Here is a 15653-nt window from a genome sequence, read left to right as displayed (position 1 = left end):
TAGGCTGAAACGCCTAATTTTTTAGAATACCCTAGGTTGAAACGCCTAGTTTTTTAGAATACCTAGGCTGAAATGCCTAGTTTTTTCGAATAGCCTAGGATGTTTCGAAAAAACTAGGCGTTTCAGCCTAGGGTATTCTAAAAAACTAGGCGTTTCACCTCAAACGCCCAGATTTTTCATACAACCACACGGTTGTTCACAAAAACTAGGCGTTTGAGCCTAAGACGTACGAAAAATCTAGGTGTTTGCCGCAAATTAAAAATAAAAAATAAAAAAAAAACATTTTCTCCGTCGGCGACCGACTTTCCTTTGTCCTTACTTGTCATTACGGCGGCTGTGTAGATCATAAAACCGGAGGTAAGGAGTTGGTGGTTAAAAGAGGAGGAGGTGGTGGTGGTGGTGGTGGTGGGTATAGTAGTATGAAGAGGGGGTAAATTGAGGGGGTAATTTTTTTGATAAAAAAAGGGTAAATTTGTAATTTTAGTTTATTTTGCGAGCGTTAGTTAGAGATTCGAGGGCGACATTTAGCTTTTCACGAAAAAAAACGCAAAACCCATGAATTGAAGCAAAGAAACCAAACTGAAACGACACAAGCAGTGAAGAACGCAACCCTAACGCTTACATTCGGATTGCCGACGCGGGAAGAGCCACCAGGCCACCGTACTAGTACCGGCGCACCGCAGTAGGCACCAACCACCATCTACGGCGACCGCGGACTACCAGCGCACCATCTGTGACCACCATTCGTCACTCTCCCCTGCCTTTTACCACCGACCAGACGAGCACCGGAGTGACCAGAATCTATGACTATTAATTGAAGGCTTAAAGCCGTAAATCAGAGCAATTGAGCAAGGTATTAAACTTTAAATTATGAATAAATTTGTTATTTAGTATTTATTTTGATTATTTATTATATTAGTCATTTGCATTATATGCAATTTGGTTGTTCATCGTTGTGTTTGGTAGTGTTGGTTATTGTTTGATACTTTGATTTGTTTCAGATTTAATTGCTATTTGATTGTGTTAATTTCTTCTATTGAATTGCTGAATTTCTATGAACGTGTTCAATTGATGAATTTTTTGCTAATTCTTAGCTTAATCCTTTCAATTTTTTCCTACTAAAATTTCCAGTTATCTTCTAAAATTATTATTTTTGTTATGATAAAAAGGATAAAGTCCATCTTGGCAAAGCTAGTCGGCTTTGGTGAATGGCAATGACTAATTTTGAATGCTAATGGACTTATCTTTAACAATTTTTTTTTTTTATTGGAAATGATGATAAACCTATCGTATTTAATCTTTTTCATCTTAGATTACTGAAAATTTTGTACTTTTACTGGGTGACTCATGGGTTCGTCACTGATGATAGAATGGATTCTTCTGGAGATAGCAATGCTCTAATTTTGCCTGCTAAGACTAAAAATCGAAAGTCAAAATCGAAATCAAAGGTATTATTTTCTATTCAATAGTTTGCAAAATGCTAATCTATTCACTACATAACTGAGTTTAAAATCAATTTGTTGATATTTCTGTTTTTTTTGGATGTTTTAGCCGATTTTAAGCTGTCAAAATAAAAAATTGAGCAATTCCCAGAAAAGGAAATTGAGGAAATTAGAGGTAAATTTTAAATTTTAATGACATAATATTGGTTTTTTTTTTTTTTTTTTCTTATAGATTTTAATTATGATTGGGGTTTGGGTGTGATTATGTAGGAAGAGAAAGAACAGGAATTATTGCTGTCGAAAAGCCGGGAAAACTTAGAGTATGTATATACTTTGTAAGATGAATGAGATTTTATTGGGTTGTTACTTTTTCATGTTAACTTTTGATTTTTATAATTTCAGGAAGTATACCATAAGTGACAATGCATATTTGCTTCTCCGTTCGTCAGAGAACATTGGTCAGGTGAGTTTTATTTGAATTGAATTATAATACTACCTGCCATATCTTTAATCTATTCGTTTTGACGTTTCATAGCTCCACTTTGTATGATTTCTATTCTTAATTTTTTGAAATTAAAGTAATTTTGCATACCATAATGAAATTGATTTTGTTTGCATCAAATTGTTCTCATCACATTAATATATGAGTTTATTGAAAGGAATAGACCGTGATGATTAGAAACCATGTGTAAACCAATGTATAATATTGCTTGAATATGTAGTGATTAGCAAAATGAGTATTTTTGGAATGTACAAAATGGGAATTGGAACATCTTAAATAATTCTTTGATCGTGTAAAATTTTTATAGGATGAACATGTTATAACTTACAATTACAATTGTTCAAGGGTCTTGATTTGGTCTTATTGCTTGATAGGCGGAGACAAAGAAGGAGAAGCGTAGGAGGGAAATGCAATTTTCTAAGGCTGGTTTAGATTTACCAGTGAGTGATACGGGGACCAAGAGAAAGAAAGTTGAGTCATGTGATAATGAACCTGATGATTCTCAAAGCTTTCCGTTGGAAGATGCTGATAAGAATGTCACCTACAAACCAGTGCTTATTGAAAGAGCACAGACAAATGGTTCTACTTGCTCTGTTTCTTCTCAAGGGGCAGGTGAGCAACATATTGTTGGTGATCTTGGAGGAAACGAGCCTAAAGAATTGGTTCAGGTAGCTAATGAAGATAGTTGCAAAGTCATGGATCTAGATGCCAGGAATTCATCACTCTCTCAGTCTTCTGATTGTGGCAAGAAATCTGTTGCTACAACGGTATGTATATCAGCTGACTTATATGGATGCCTGTCAATTACTCTGATTGTTTTCCCTTTCACAGAATATTTGTGATGTACTGTATAACAGTGTTTTCAAGAAGAAGGTGGGGTGGTTCACATTTGACACCATTTCTGCTAGTTTGGAGAAATGAGCATTTGTATAAGCATCTTTATGTGATTTGTATCTGTTTTTTTTTCCCTCTAATCTACTAGAATTGATGTGTCATATTGAGTACTAGAGTGGTATAATTGCATGTTTATACTCAAGTTCTTGCCGTATTTTGGGATTCCAGCAAAGCAAAGGAGTTTGAGGCTTTAGTTACATATATGTGTTTATCTGTGCTGAGCAGTTGCATGTTAGGAGATCTGAGCTTAAACACACATGATATTTAAATTCGCTCTGTTTGAATTTAGATTTTAAACTCCATCATGCATCTCTTTTTCTAAGATTAGATGGCTCAACAAATGACAAGCCATTAAAATTGAATATGATAATAGAAGAACGGAACAGGTCTTAGTACTGTATAGAAATATAGAATATAGACTGTTTGATATCGTGCTTTCCACTTGGATATCATGTTGAGTTTAAGGATCTTTATACTCATTGCCAATGGTGGGCTTTTTTTTTTTTTTTTTTTTAAATATATATTTTTTATTTTACAAGCAAGATATGTAAACAGTCCAAGAAGCCTTATTTCCATACAGTGAAGTTGTTTGCCCTCTTTACAAAAAACACTTTTCTATAATTATTCCAGCATTTATCGTGACAAATAAAATTGTGTTGATGCTTCAGAGTGAATTCAGTGATGAGCCTCAAGTTGCTTCGTATGGAACAAGATGCGTAGTAGGCAATCTCATTCCAGGACCTCGAATTGCCCCTACCGTGGTACATGTGTCGCGGCCAATTGATGTGGAAAATGCGAGAATGGATCTCCCGATCATTATGATGGAGCAAGAGATAATGGAAACTATAAATAGTCATAGTAGTGTGATTATCAGTGGAGAAACTGGGTGTGGCAAAACCACACAACTTCCACAGGTGAGATGGAGAAAGGGTATCTAGCATTTATTGCACATTTCTTTGCTATATCTAATCTTATCCCCTAATTTAAATTGCAATTTGGCAGTTCCTCTATGAAGCTGGCTATGGTTCAGGAGAATGTTCCATAAAAGGTGGTGTTATTGGTGTAACCCAGCCTCGCCGTGTCGCTGTGCTTTCTACAGCTAGACGAGTAGCATATGAGCTTGGACTTACTTTTGGTAAAGAAGTTGGTTTTCAAGTCAAGCATGAAAAAGGGTATGGAGATAACTGCTCCATCAAATATATGACTGACGGAATCCTACTTCGAGAGCTGCAGGTTTTTAGTTTTCCTACTTACCTGTGCTTTATAACAACAATAATAAATTCATCATATATTACATGGCCTTTTTTTTTTTTTTCTCCCTGTGTGTGTGTTATTCATGTCTACATTCAGATATTAACTACAGTACGTAAGTGGACATGAACCGGTAGCATTCTAGTACAGTGGGAAACTAGAAAATTGATTGGCAAATGTTTACTTAATCACCATACAACACAATGGGACAAACCAAAATGAAAAGACAGCTCTTGGGTATGGAGGAAGTAGCCTGAGTCACGGAGACAAGATATGGAACATATATTCAATAATTAATAAGAGCTAGCCTTTAAAACAATTCTTGTGTCTTTTCTTGTTAAAGTAGATGGGAGGTGGTGGAGTATTGTTACTTTTGTTTTGATGGAGAACTATATAAGAAAGAAAAAATGGGCTATAAGGAGAGGTAAGAGTTGATTGATAATTATTAGGCCCTTTCCATTTACGGGAGTGTTTCAATCATTCTAGGACATATGGTAATGGAAACTGCTCTTTTTATCTTGGATAGAGTGATTGTTTTGTTAATTTATGCTTCATCTGTTTTGAAGGATGGAATATTAGTGAATAAATTGCACAAAAAATATGTAATTTAAAATAACTAGGATTTAGGAAGCTCTTTGTGGATGATTTCGCACAAAATATTGCCAGTCACTGCTCCCAAAACGAAAAACACTTTTTTGAGCACTGATCGTCTGATCCTGTTCAAATGTATTACACACGAATAAAGTGATAGCTAATTAATCCAAGTATCTTGATGCTTCCATTTTGGCCCTGTTTGGTTTGATGTAAAAGGTTTTCATGGAAAATGATTTTTCCTTTTTTTTACCATTTTCCTTTGTTTGGTTTGTTAAGGGATGGAAAACAATTTTTCCAAGGGTAGAAAATTCCATCCTTAATGATGGAAAAAATTTTCCTTCCCAAAACAAGGGAAACCACGTTTTCCTCTCTCTCCTCCTTACCTCTTTTTTTTTACTTCCCTCTCATTTATCCTTACATTTCCACTCCTATTTTTTTATTTTTCTTGAACTTTTCTTGTATGCAACCAAACAAAGGAAAATTAATTTGCAATTGTGTTTTTCCTTAAAAATAGGTTTTCCATGAAAACTAATTTTCCATTGAAAATGTTTTATATTAAACCAAACGGGGCCTTTATGTAAACTTCCATGCATTTCCCATGCAAAACTCAATTTATGACCATATTTGAGGAAGAGCAAATTTATTGTAACTAAGGCCTTGTTCAGTTCACCTTATTTTTACTTATTTCAGAAAAAATAAGTTCAGATCAGATCATCGTTTTATGTGCAGTAATCGCTAAATATCTTTAATTTCGTAATGAAAAAAATTATGAAATCATATATTAATAAAATACACATTATTACGAATCTAACAAAACCTCACTTGATATATTTTTTCCGTATAGATTATCATATATTTAAGGTCAAAGTTTGGTCAAATCTGACACTCAGATTAGACCATACCAGACTAGATCAGATGAGATGAGATAAGTTCAGATAAACAAAAATAAGGTGAACCAAACAAGACCTAAGCCACTTTGCCGTACCAGTTTGACTAATTACCTGAAATAATTGAGAACTGCTTTAATTCTTAAAATAAGCCATACCCTAAAATTTAAAGTCTGGTTATATGATAATCAAAAATTTTATTTTTAATTAAATTTTTTTTTTTTAATGCATAAATTCCTTTGGGCAGTTACAAGATTTCTGGTATTACGTTGTTTAACTTTCTATCATTTGATGATACAGATGGGTGATTTCTTGTTGAAGCGTTACTCTGTCATTATCTTGGATGAGGCTCATGAAAGGAGCTTAAACACAGACATTCTCATTGGGATGCTTTCGCGTGTCGTTAAGCAGCGCCAGGTGATTTTTTTATTGAAGTACTTGATTTACAAGAGCATTGAAAATCAGAATTGAAGTCCCTGTTGTAAATTTTCATTGATGCTCGTTTCTGTACATAAGCTGTTATCAATGATTTTCTTCACCTCTTTCTCCAAGTGGCCTACTCTGTGCACGCTTATGGGGAGAGTATGCCATGGCATGGCTCTTCTAATTGCAAGAGTTAGTCTATATAGATAGCCTTATACCTTGTGCACACACTGTATGCATGAGTCCTTCAATCGATTAATTGGTCTATATACATTCACATCATAAAACTCATTGTGGGCAAAAGCCTCATTTAAAATTTATTAATTTATTTAGTTTTTCTCTTGCTCAATCTCATAGTACTTATCATATTGCTACAGGAAATATTTGAAATGCAGCAGAAGGTGCTTGATGGAGGGAAAAAAGTTGAGACTAAAGACAGAGTTTTCCCTTTGAAACTTATATTGATGAGTGCTACCATGAGGGTTGAGGATTTCACTTCAGGAGGCCGGATATTCCCTAAATCCACACCTGTTATACATGTATCAGGGAGAGAGTTTACTGTAACAACACACTTCTCAAAGAAAACAGAGCTTACAGACTATATTGGTGAAGCCTATAGGAAGGTCTTAAAAATTCACAAGAGGGGGTTGGCTTCTGGTGGCATACTGGTGTTTGTTACTGGCCAAAGGGAAGTGGAGGATTTGTGTCGTATGCTTCGTCAAGCATCAAAGCAATTTGAAACCAGAAGGAATGTAGTTAATACAGAGACCAAGACAATTACAATGGATAGGATGGGCCAAATTGATGGGTGTACTTTAAAAGAGATTGATGAAGCCTTTAATTTTGATGCAAGCTCTGTTGAACAACAAACAGACAGGTTTAGTTGTTATGATGAGAGACATGATGAATCAGACAACAGTAACACATATTCTTCCTGCAGTTCGGGGTCTGATAGTGAGTCGGGATTTGAAAGTGATGATGAAAATCTTGAAGACCAGAAGACTTCTGAATTAGATGATAGCATTGTGGATTTCACAGATGTAAACCTTGATTCTTTAAAGGCTTCTTTTGAAGCTTTGGCAGATCAGAGTGTTAAAACATCAAGTAACAAGACAGAACTAAATGTTACAACTCAAGATGTTTGTTCAAACCAGTCTTTCAGCTCAACTAAGAAAAACGGAAAGAAAAATGGTCCAATTGGGCCATTACATGTTTTGCCTCTTTATGCTATGCTTCCAGCAGCTTCTCAGCTTCGTGTGTTTGAAAAGGTCAAAGAAGGTGAGCGTCTAGTAGTTGTTGCCACCAATGTAGCTGAGACCTCTTTGACAATTCCAGGAATAAGATATGTGATTGACACTGGAAGGGAAAAAGTGAAGGAATATAACCCCGTGAATGAAATGGAATCATATAAAATACAGTGGATAAGTCAGGCTTCAGCCAAACAACGTGCTGGAAGAGCGGGAAGAACAGGACCTGGTCGCTGTTATCGCCTCTATTCTTCTGCTGCCATGTGTAATGAATTCCCAGAATTCTCATGTCCTGAAATTTTGAAAGTTCCTGTTGATGATATTGTTCTCCGTCTGAAATCCATGAAAATTACCAAGGTGAGTTTTCTCTGCATCCATTATATAATAACTAATAAGTACAAGTTTACTTTTGATGATAATTCTGATTTGAAAATTTTGTGTAGTAGGCCAATTAGTCATCATATATTATCTTATTTTTGGAGTAGTAAAATGCCTACTATATGGATTAAGATTAAGTTGGATAAAGATGGTAGATTGAACGCCATATGTGAGTTATCATTCTTTCATTTGAAGATGTACAGACTTTAGTTTGTCCCCATAGTGCGCCTGAAACTCTTATAACAGTTCTTTCTTCCACTATTGAATCCTCTCACTCGGATTGTGCGGGAAAAATATGGAGGATAGGAAGAGCCAAATAGATTCATAGTTGGCCAATTTGAAACTTTGAATGGATTTTTTTTTTTTTTTTTTTTTTTTTTTTTTTTTTTTTTTGGGGGGGGGGGGGATGAATGGAAAAGAGAATATTTGATTGAAAAAATGGGGGTAAAAAAAAAAAACGTGATCATGTATTCAAGTAAGAGGATAAAGAAGACAAATTCAGAAGGGGTATAGAAAGATTAGTAAAGAACAGGGAGTAAATGAAGAGGGGGTTAAGGGCACTTTATTAACTTAAATTTTCACCAAGCTTAGGGTTATTGACCTCATTTTTTTCGGCTAAAGTTTCAGAACCTAAAAAGTTATTGTCTGTTTTACTCTGCAATAATTATTTTCCACTACAAAATAAAAGTTACATCCCATATTTAACATTTATTATGCAACTTTATTTACTCCACTTTCCTCTTACCCTCTTCTCCCTATCCTGAATTTTGAACATTTCTTTTGATCCATCATACAGAACAGTAATTCTAAATCTTTGTTAATTTATCAACAAGATGACCAACTGACTTCTACATCTAAAACCAAACCTACATGAATGTTCTCTCATTAATCTCCTCTTTGTTTTTCTCTTATCTCCTTACCTAATCCGTCATAAACTAGTAATGCTTTCAACTAAGGCTGCAATTTCCTGACCAACATAATATATTATATATAGTATTGGAAAATGTTGTTTGGATTATAAGTTTTAAGGGGTGAAACTTTGTGTTTAATGGGTTGAAAATTTTGTAAGTATGTACTATCTGTGATAATTTTAAAAACTTGGTCTATTGATTTATTTTATTAGCTGAATTTTTGTGGATTTACTTTGGTGCTGAGTTTGAGGTATAGTTTGGGAATGGATGAGTGAATTGTGGAAAAGAGAAAAGAGGAGGCTGAAAAAAAAGTACTTCGTACGAAATAACAAATTTTTTTTTGGTGTTTGATTTTGTGGATCTGCTTTGGTGCTGAGTTTGAGCTTTAGTTTGGGAATGGACGAGTGAATTGTGAAAAAGAGAAAAGAGGCTGGAAATAAGTACTTCGTATGAAATAACTTTTTTTTTTTTTTGGTGTTTGAGTGAATTTAAATTCCTTTCCTTTTATGATGTGAACCGTTGCTGCTATTTGGGTAAATAGCAGTATGTGTTTCCATAATTATCGGTATTGATTTGTCTTCCTGGGACTATATTTGGTAACTCTATAGTACATGCCATGGAATTTTCCAAAATGACAGCTATGTTAACCCTGGGTGTATGATTCTTGGGAACTATGAAAAATTGACTTCTATAGTTAAGTAAAATTTATTGCTAGAATTTATTATCCTCAGTCTGTTACATGGAACTACATTAATATTTAGCTGATAGGTTTATGCTAGTTGGATAGGTTAATGCTAATTGAATAGGTTTATGCTAGTTATCTAGTATGTTACCGTGTTTATTCTGCTGATTGTATCTTTGGCATTCTACTCAACAGCTTTGCTAATGTTCTACATCTTTATATTTCTGTATGTTTCAGGTTGTCAATTTTCCGTTCCCAACCTCTCCTGATGCCGCTGCATTAGTGAAAGCAGAGAAATGCTTAAAGGCTCTTGAAGCACTTGATAGTGATGGACGCTTGACACCTTTGGGCAAGACAATGGCTCATTTTCCCTTGAGCCCACGGCATGCGAGGTTGCTCCTCCTTGCAATACAGATCACAAAAAAGGAGAAAAGTGGTGTACGGCCAAATCTAGTTCTAAGTTATGCAGTGGCTGTAGCTGCTGCCATGAGCTCGCCAAATCCTTTTCCTTTTCAGTTTGATGGAAATCAAAAAAATTCTGAGGGAACGGAGATGGAAGATGGTTCTGGTTCTGTCAGCCAGAAAAATGGAGAGCAGGATACCAAGCTATCACGGAAACAAATGAAAAAAACCATTAAGCTTTCTCGTGCAAAATTCTCTAACCTTAAGAGTGATGCTTTAACTGTAGCTTATGCATTGCAGTGTTTTGAGCAATCTAAGGATCCATCTCAGTTTTGCACCGAAAACACACTACACCTAAAAACTATGGTAGAAATGTCCAAGCTGAGAAAGCAACTATTACAATTAGTCTTCAAACAGAGATATTGTGATGTGGAGCAAGACTTCTCATGGCCTCATGGAACCATTAAAGATGTGGAAGATGATTGGAGTGTCTCTTCTGATAAGATTCCCCTCTCAGAAAATGAGGAGAACATCTTATGCCAAGCTATATGTGCTGGATGGGCAGATAGGGTTGCCAAGCGTATTAGAGGAGCCAGTGTACTGTCATCTGGAGATAGAAGAATCAATGCTAATCGGTATCAGGCACCCTTGGTTAAAGAAACAGTGTTTCTTTATCGCTCCTCTTCTGTCTCTAAAGCAGCTCCAGAATTTTTGGTGTATAAAGATATTGTTTGTACGAAAAGACCATTCATTCAAGAAGCAACAAGTGTGAATTCAGAGTGGCTAGTGAAACATGCCGGTTCCTTGTGCACATATTCAGCACCTTTGGCAGATCCAAAACCTTTTTATGATCCTCTCCATGATCAAGTATTTTGTTATGTTACCCCATATTTTGGTCCTTACTTATGGGAACTCCCACGAAACAAGGTGCCAATCAAAGATACTCAACAGCGTATAACTGTCTTTGCTTATGCTTTGCTTGATGGTCAAGTCTTACCATGCCTAAAACCCTACAAGTGTTACATGGCAATCCAACCAATCAACATCTTGAAGCCAGAAGCATTGGGTCAAAAACGGGTGGGCAATCTTATAAGCAAGTTGACTGGGTTGAGAGCAATTGATAGCTGTGCCAAGCTAAAAGCAGCATGGAATGAAGATCCTCAGCTGTTGTATTCAGAAATACTGGACTGGTTTCAGAAGGAATTCCATAGTCAGTTTAAAATTTTATGGGAAAAGATGCTCCAAGAAGCTCTTTCTGTAACTCAAGATCACTTTCCTGGCCGAGCTAAAAAAAGAAAATGCAGAGTGAAAGATTGATTTTCAGATTTATAGATTATGCCTTTTCTTTTCTTCACATGGATACACAGCATCATTTATCTATTTCACTTAATCATGGTAAATACTGAAACTTTTTCACTTCTTCTTTGGTGATCTTACTTTTTGTTTGCAGTCTCATCAAATTATTTTGTTTTTTATTTGAATATTTTAATTGACGGCTTTGAAGTTTAACTGCACAGGTATATGACTTAGAGGGAATCTAGTTGTCTGATTTTTCTAACACAAGTACACAACGTAGCTGTGGCTCAGTGATCGTTTCAAACTGGAATCAACTACTTGAGAAGTTGTTGAATCAATTCTGCATATGGCTAGCTTGCAGCTTATTACAGGATGTGTTCTGCCATTTTTGGTTATCTAGTATGCTAATTATTAGAGCTTTGTGAAATGTAATTTATTGTCAGACATGAGTCCTTGATTTGGATAACAAAATATAGCATTAGTTTGAGCTTTTATTGATGATTTTGCATTTGATTTTACATTACTATTTTTCAATCTCATGCAATGTCTGCATTTTTTACTTCTAAACTTTTAAAATCAGATAAAATTATTTACATTATTCTACACCCTTGAAAAGCGCAAACTTCTGCTACTGTTCTCAGGAACAGTAAAAGGAACATTTTGCCCGCTCCTCTTGTTGTCTGCAGGGAAATGGCATACAGTGTACTTAACCTTATGGTTGCCAGCTACTCGTATTTCACTGTCTCCTCCTTTCCTGCTTTACCATTTTCTTCTTCTATCCTACCTTTCTGGACATTTTCTCTCTCAGTGGTACTCAGTTCATCTCTCCCATCCATTTACAGTAATTTGCTCTTTGATTTTCAGTTTGATTTACGTTTTTGAGGTATTTATCGATTCATTTTCAGGCTCTGAAGAAAGATACTAAGGCTGTACCTTCATCAAAGCAGGGTAAACCTGGTGGTGAAAGCAGAAGAAGGTTAATTATTTGAAAATTCATATCTTAAATTTTCTGTTATATAATATATTTTTTTGAATTCAAGATTCATTTATGTTGCTATATTTCTTGTTTGAGTTTTGAATCAATTTAATGTTGTTATTGGTCTACAACCGTAAGAAGAAGGTAAGTAGCTATAACCAATTTAAACTGTGAACTTAGAGAGGAAATCAGTAACTATGCCATGAATGGGACAATATGTTATTGTTGTGAATGGAGGAAAGGATGAAGTTATATGTTCTCTGCTAAGATTGAGTGCCTGGGGTGAAAATTTTGAGATATATGTAAAAAAAACTACTGCTGCTAACAAGAAATAAGACAATAGCAAACAAAGCAAAAGAAATCTAAATGAGGGAAGGAGGCTGATTGATTAATAAAGGCGGAAACTTTCTTACAATAATGGCTTGAGGCCACTACTCTCTCAAAGTTTCTTCAGATCACTAATCTCTTGATTCTAATACATCCAACAAGCTACCTAAGCCATGCCCTTCTACCCCTTTTTATAGGTACAAGCAGCTAAAAAGACAACAGACAAAAGCTATCAAAGATATGCCCACCCCTCCCGCAATACATCAGTCAAATGTTGCTGCTGCACACGGAAAATATGAGTTGAAAGTGGTGTATGTGTGTATCCATTGAGTTGAACCCTTTTTTTTTTTTTTTTTTTGTATTTTGTGTGTATTTATGTGTGTGTGTGTGTGGTATGGTCTTCCAATTCTTCAAACATACGGTTGCTCTTCATGTGAATAAACTATACCAATTGTGGGTATGAGTTTAACATATATGTTATGTTTATACTTTATCATTTTTTAATATATGATTCAATTCAAAAGTCTTTTAAAAAAAAAAAAAATACTGTTCGGCTACTTTAAATTTCTGGATGTTGCGGAATAGTTTGAGTTTTCCATTTTATCTTATGTAGTAGACTAATTTATGCTTTTCAAGGAAGAGAAGTTGTGAGCTGTCATGCCGTTGGTGTAATTCAATTAAATGTTTAACAAGTACTGTTATTGGCTTTCTTTTGTATATAATTGCTCTCTTTTCTCCTTCAGTGCAAAACTGGGCATTCGTGCAGCTGTCATGGCTCTATTCCCTGTGAGAACTCCAATTCAATCTATTCCTGATTGGATCATGCGTGTAATTATTATGTTTCTGAAGCAAACAAAGAGGTATGCTCGTATTACTCAATTTAAAAAATCATTTAGTCTGGCTGAATTTACCATTATTTTGTTTTTGCTAATAGAATTTGCATAACTTGTAGGGAACACTCAAAAATGAAAAGAAGTTTCTTGACATCAAAGCGAAGGGGACATTATCTAGGAGCAGCATGCTGGTATAGCGAGTTGAGTGTTGGCTTGCATTCATGTATTAGTCATTAACCTACTCAGGCAATGTAATTTCCTTCGCTTCTGCAGCTGTTTGGGTATGAAATATGTCAAATACTGAACAAGTTGATTGTCACTCCATATGCCCTGGCCTGCCCTGAACAACAACCTGAGGGATGAAAGGCACCTTACTGCCTTACCAGGCTGTGCCGGGTTGGCCTTGGATCTTTTGCAGTTAGAATAAAACATTGTATGTACCACACTACCACTGTTACAGACTAAACGTTGTATGTTTCAAATAAGTATTAAAAATCTTGTTACATTTTAATCAGATACAGTGCTTCCGTTTACTTATGATTATAATTGGAAGAGTGAAACTGATGTTTCACATTGGTTAGTTTTGGTATCTTCATAAGTTATGGTTTGATTCGATCAATTACTTCTCTGTTTTGGGTGACAATTTATGGTTCAAAAGGTGTGGTTGGCTTGGATTCTGATTGATGAGATGATGAAATTGCGCTTTTGCAGGATTATGGAATTTGAGATTGCTCTAAAGCTGGATCCCAAGAAGGCAAGAACAAGGAGCTCCAAGATTCACATCAGCACATAGGTAGGCAATCTACCCAATTTTTAGTTTCTGGGGCTAATAGGGGAAATTTCCTCATGGGATCATGACATTTTTGGCAGAGAGGGCATACTATTGAAACTAAACACTGTTTTCCAAGGATTTGACTCCATAACCATGACTCCATGGAGACTGAGTGTGTGCTCCTAGGCCATGCATCGGTTCCATATATATCCAAAAAATTCAACGATGTTATGGAATAATTGTCTTGATCTTTGCATTAAACAAAGGAGAGCTAGAATTTCCAAACTTTTTATTTTTTATTTTTTTTGGAATAGATTCCCAAACATAATTGATCTAAAGTTTGGAAACAATTACACAAGGTTGCAGTTAATTATGTGAATACTATGATGAAGACACTAGTGATAAACCTTTTCAATTGAGCAAGAAGAAAATCACATTGCTCTCTTTGTTGATAGTTTGATACCCATGCTGCCATGCAGTCTTTCGAAGCTAATGTAATAGTTTGGAGGAAGGAGGCCCAACTAATCAATTTAACATGTTATTCATTACGAGTACAGAAGTTAGTAATACTTCCTCTGGTTTTTTTTGTTTTGTTTTTTTTTTTTTTTAAATCGTAGTGTTTGAAACTTTACATTATTCACACATTGTCTTTCGTAGTATTATATTGTACTTAGGGGTCGTTTGGTAAATTTGTTTGGTTAAAAATGGAGGAAGTAAATTCCCATAGGAATTGTAACTTACCAAAGGGGGGTTGGGTAAGTTAATTCCCATGTTTTAAGGGAAGTCAAAATTCCCATGAATTGGCATTGCCCCCATTTTTACTTTTTGTGTCAACCAAACAAGAAGTCCAAAATGAAATTCATGGGAATTTTGAATGCCCACAAGATATTAAGCCAACCAAACAACACCTTAGTTTTTTTTGGTGCAAAGTATTATTTTGTACGTGGTTCCTCCTTCGTAGTAGGTATTGTAATGTGTGTAGTTTGACTCGTATATCTAGCAAACCCATTTGCAACCTACAACCTTCATTTCTAGTTGTAATTCTTCCATTATATAGATGCTTGTTTCAGCTTATTTAAATTTATTTTATGGAGTATTTTAGAATTAATAGGTCTTGTTTAGTTCACCTTATTTTTGCTGATTTGAACTTATTATTTTAGTCTAATTGTCTTCTGAAGCACCAATTTCTTTTTGCTTTTCTCCATACCGCATTAATCTTTTATGACAAAATAAACGTCCAAGGCTCAACACTAATATATGCGAGTTCACATAGAAAATCTATCACTATTCACATAATTCCTTATATGGTAAGGACACTAAGGCCCTGTTTAGTTGTCTTATATTTGCTTATCTGAATTTATCTTATCTGGTCTGGTCTGAAATGGTGTGATCTGAACTGATTGTCTGATTTTACCAAACTTTGACCTTAATTGTACGATAATCTGTAAAGAAAAAATATATCAAGTGGGATCTTGTTAGATTTGTAATAATGTGTATTTCATTAACATGTAATTTTCATAATTTTGTCATTACGAAATTAAAGATATTTAGCGATAAAAAATTGCACATAAAACGATGATCTGATCAGAACTTTTTTTTTTTTATCTGATCTGATTTGAACTTTTTTTTTCTGAAATAAGTAAAAATAAGATGAACTAAACAGCGTCTAAGGACTAGGGGAATTTGCAAGTTATTGATGAATATATTTGTGGGATGGATTTAATTTTGTAGAGTTTCGTTACATATCATGTTGCCAACCTGGAGGACGATGTTCTATAAAGCCACAAACGGAGGCATTACTGTGTCATCCACATTATTTCCAACAATTAGTTCATT

At 35.0% G+C, this 15653-nt stretch overlaps 1 protein-coding gene and 1 long non-coding RNA gene across 2 annotated transcripts; both read left to right on the top strand.

Moving 5' to 3' along the window:
- Nucleotides 1–588: 588 nt before the first annotated feature.
- LOC145624116 (ATP-dependent RNA helicase DEAH13-like) lies at nt 589–11427 on the top strand. Its single transcript, XM_081677075.1, has 12 exons — nt 589–853; nt 1370–1448; nt 1552–1617; nt 1713–1762; nt 1845–1905; nt 2319–2711; nt 3507–3752; nt 3841–4071; nt 5871–5987; nt 6371–7597; nt 9449–11008; nt 11131–11427. The coding sequence occupies exons 2-11, from the start codon at nt 1371–1373 to the stop codon at nt 10928–10930; spliced, it is 3951 nt and encodes a 1316-aa protein (XP_081533201.1). The 5' UTR covers nt 589–853; nt 1370; the 3' UTR covers nt 10931–11008; nt 11131–11427.
- Nucleotides 11428–11557: 130 nt separating this feature from the next.
- LOC145615654 (uncharacterized) lies at nt 11558–15089 on the top strand. Its single transcript, XR_014107310.1, has 4 exons — nt 11558–11885; nt 12956–13072; nt 13165–13478; nt 13757–15089. It is a non-coding gene; the product is annotated as an uncharacterized LOC145615654 (long non-coding RNA).
- The last annotated feature ends 564 nt before the right edge of the window (nt 15090–15653 follow it).

Source organism: Chenopodium album, chromosome 3 (genome assembly GCF_948465745.1).
Source record: "Chenopodium album chromosome 3, dcCheAlbu1.1, whole genome shotgun sequence".
NCBI classification, from domain to species: domain Eukaryota; kingdom Viridiplantae; phylum Streptophyta; class Magnoliopsida; order Caryophyllales; family Amaranthaceae; genus Chenopodium; species Chenopodium album.
This window is presented reverse-complemented; position numbering and strand designations above follow the sequence as displayed.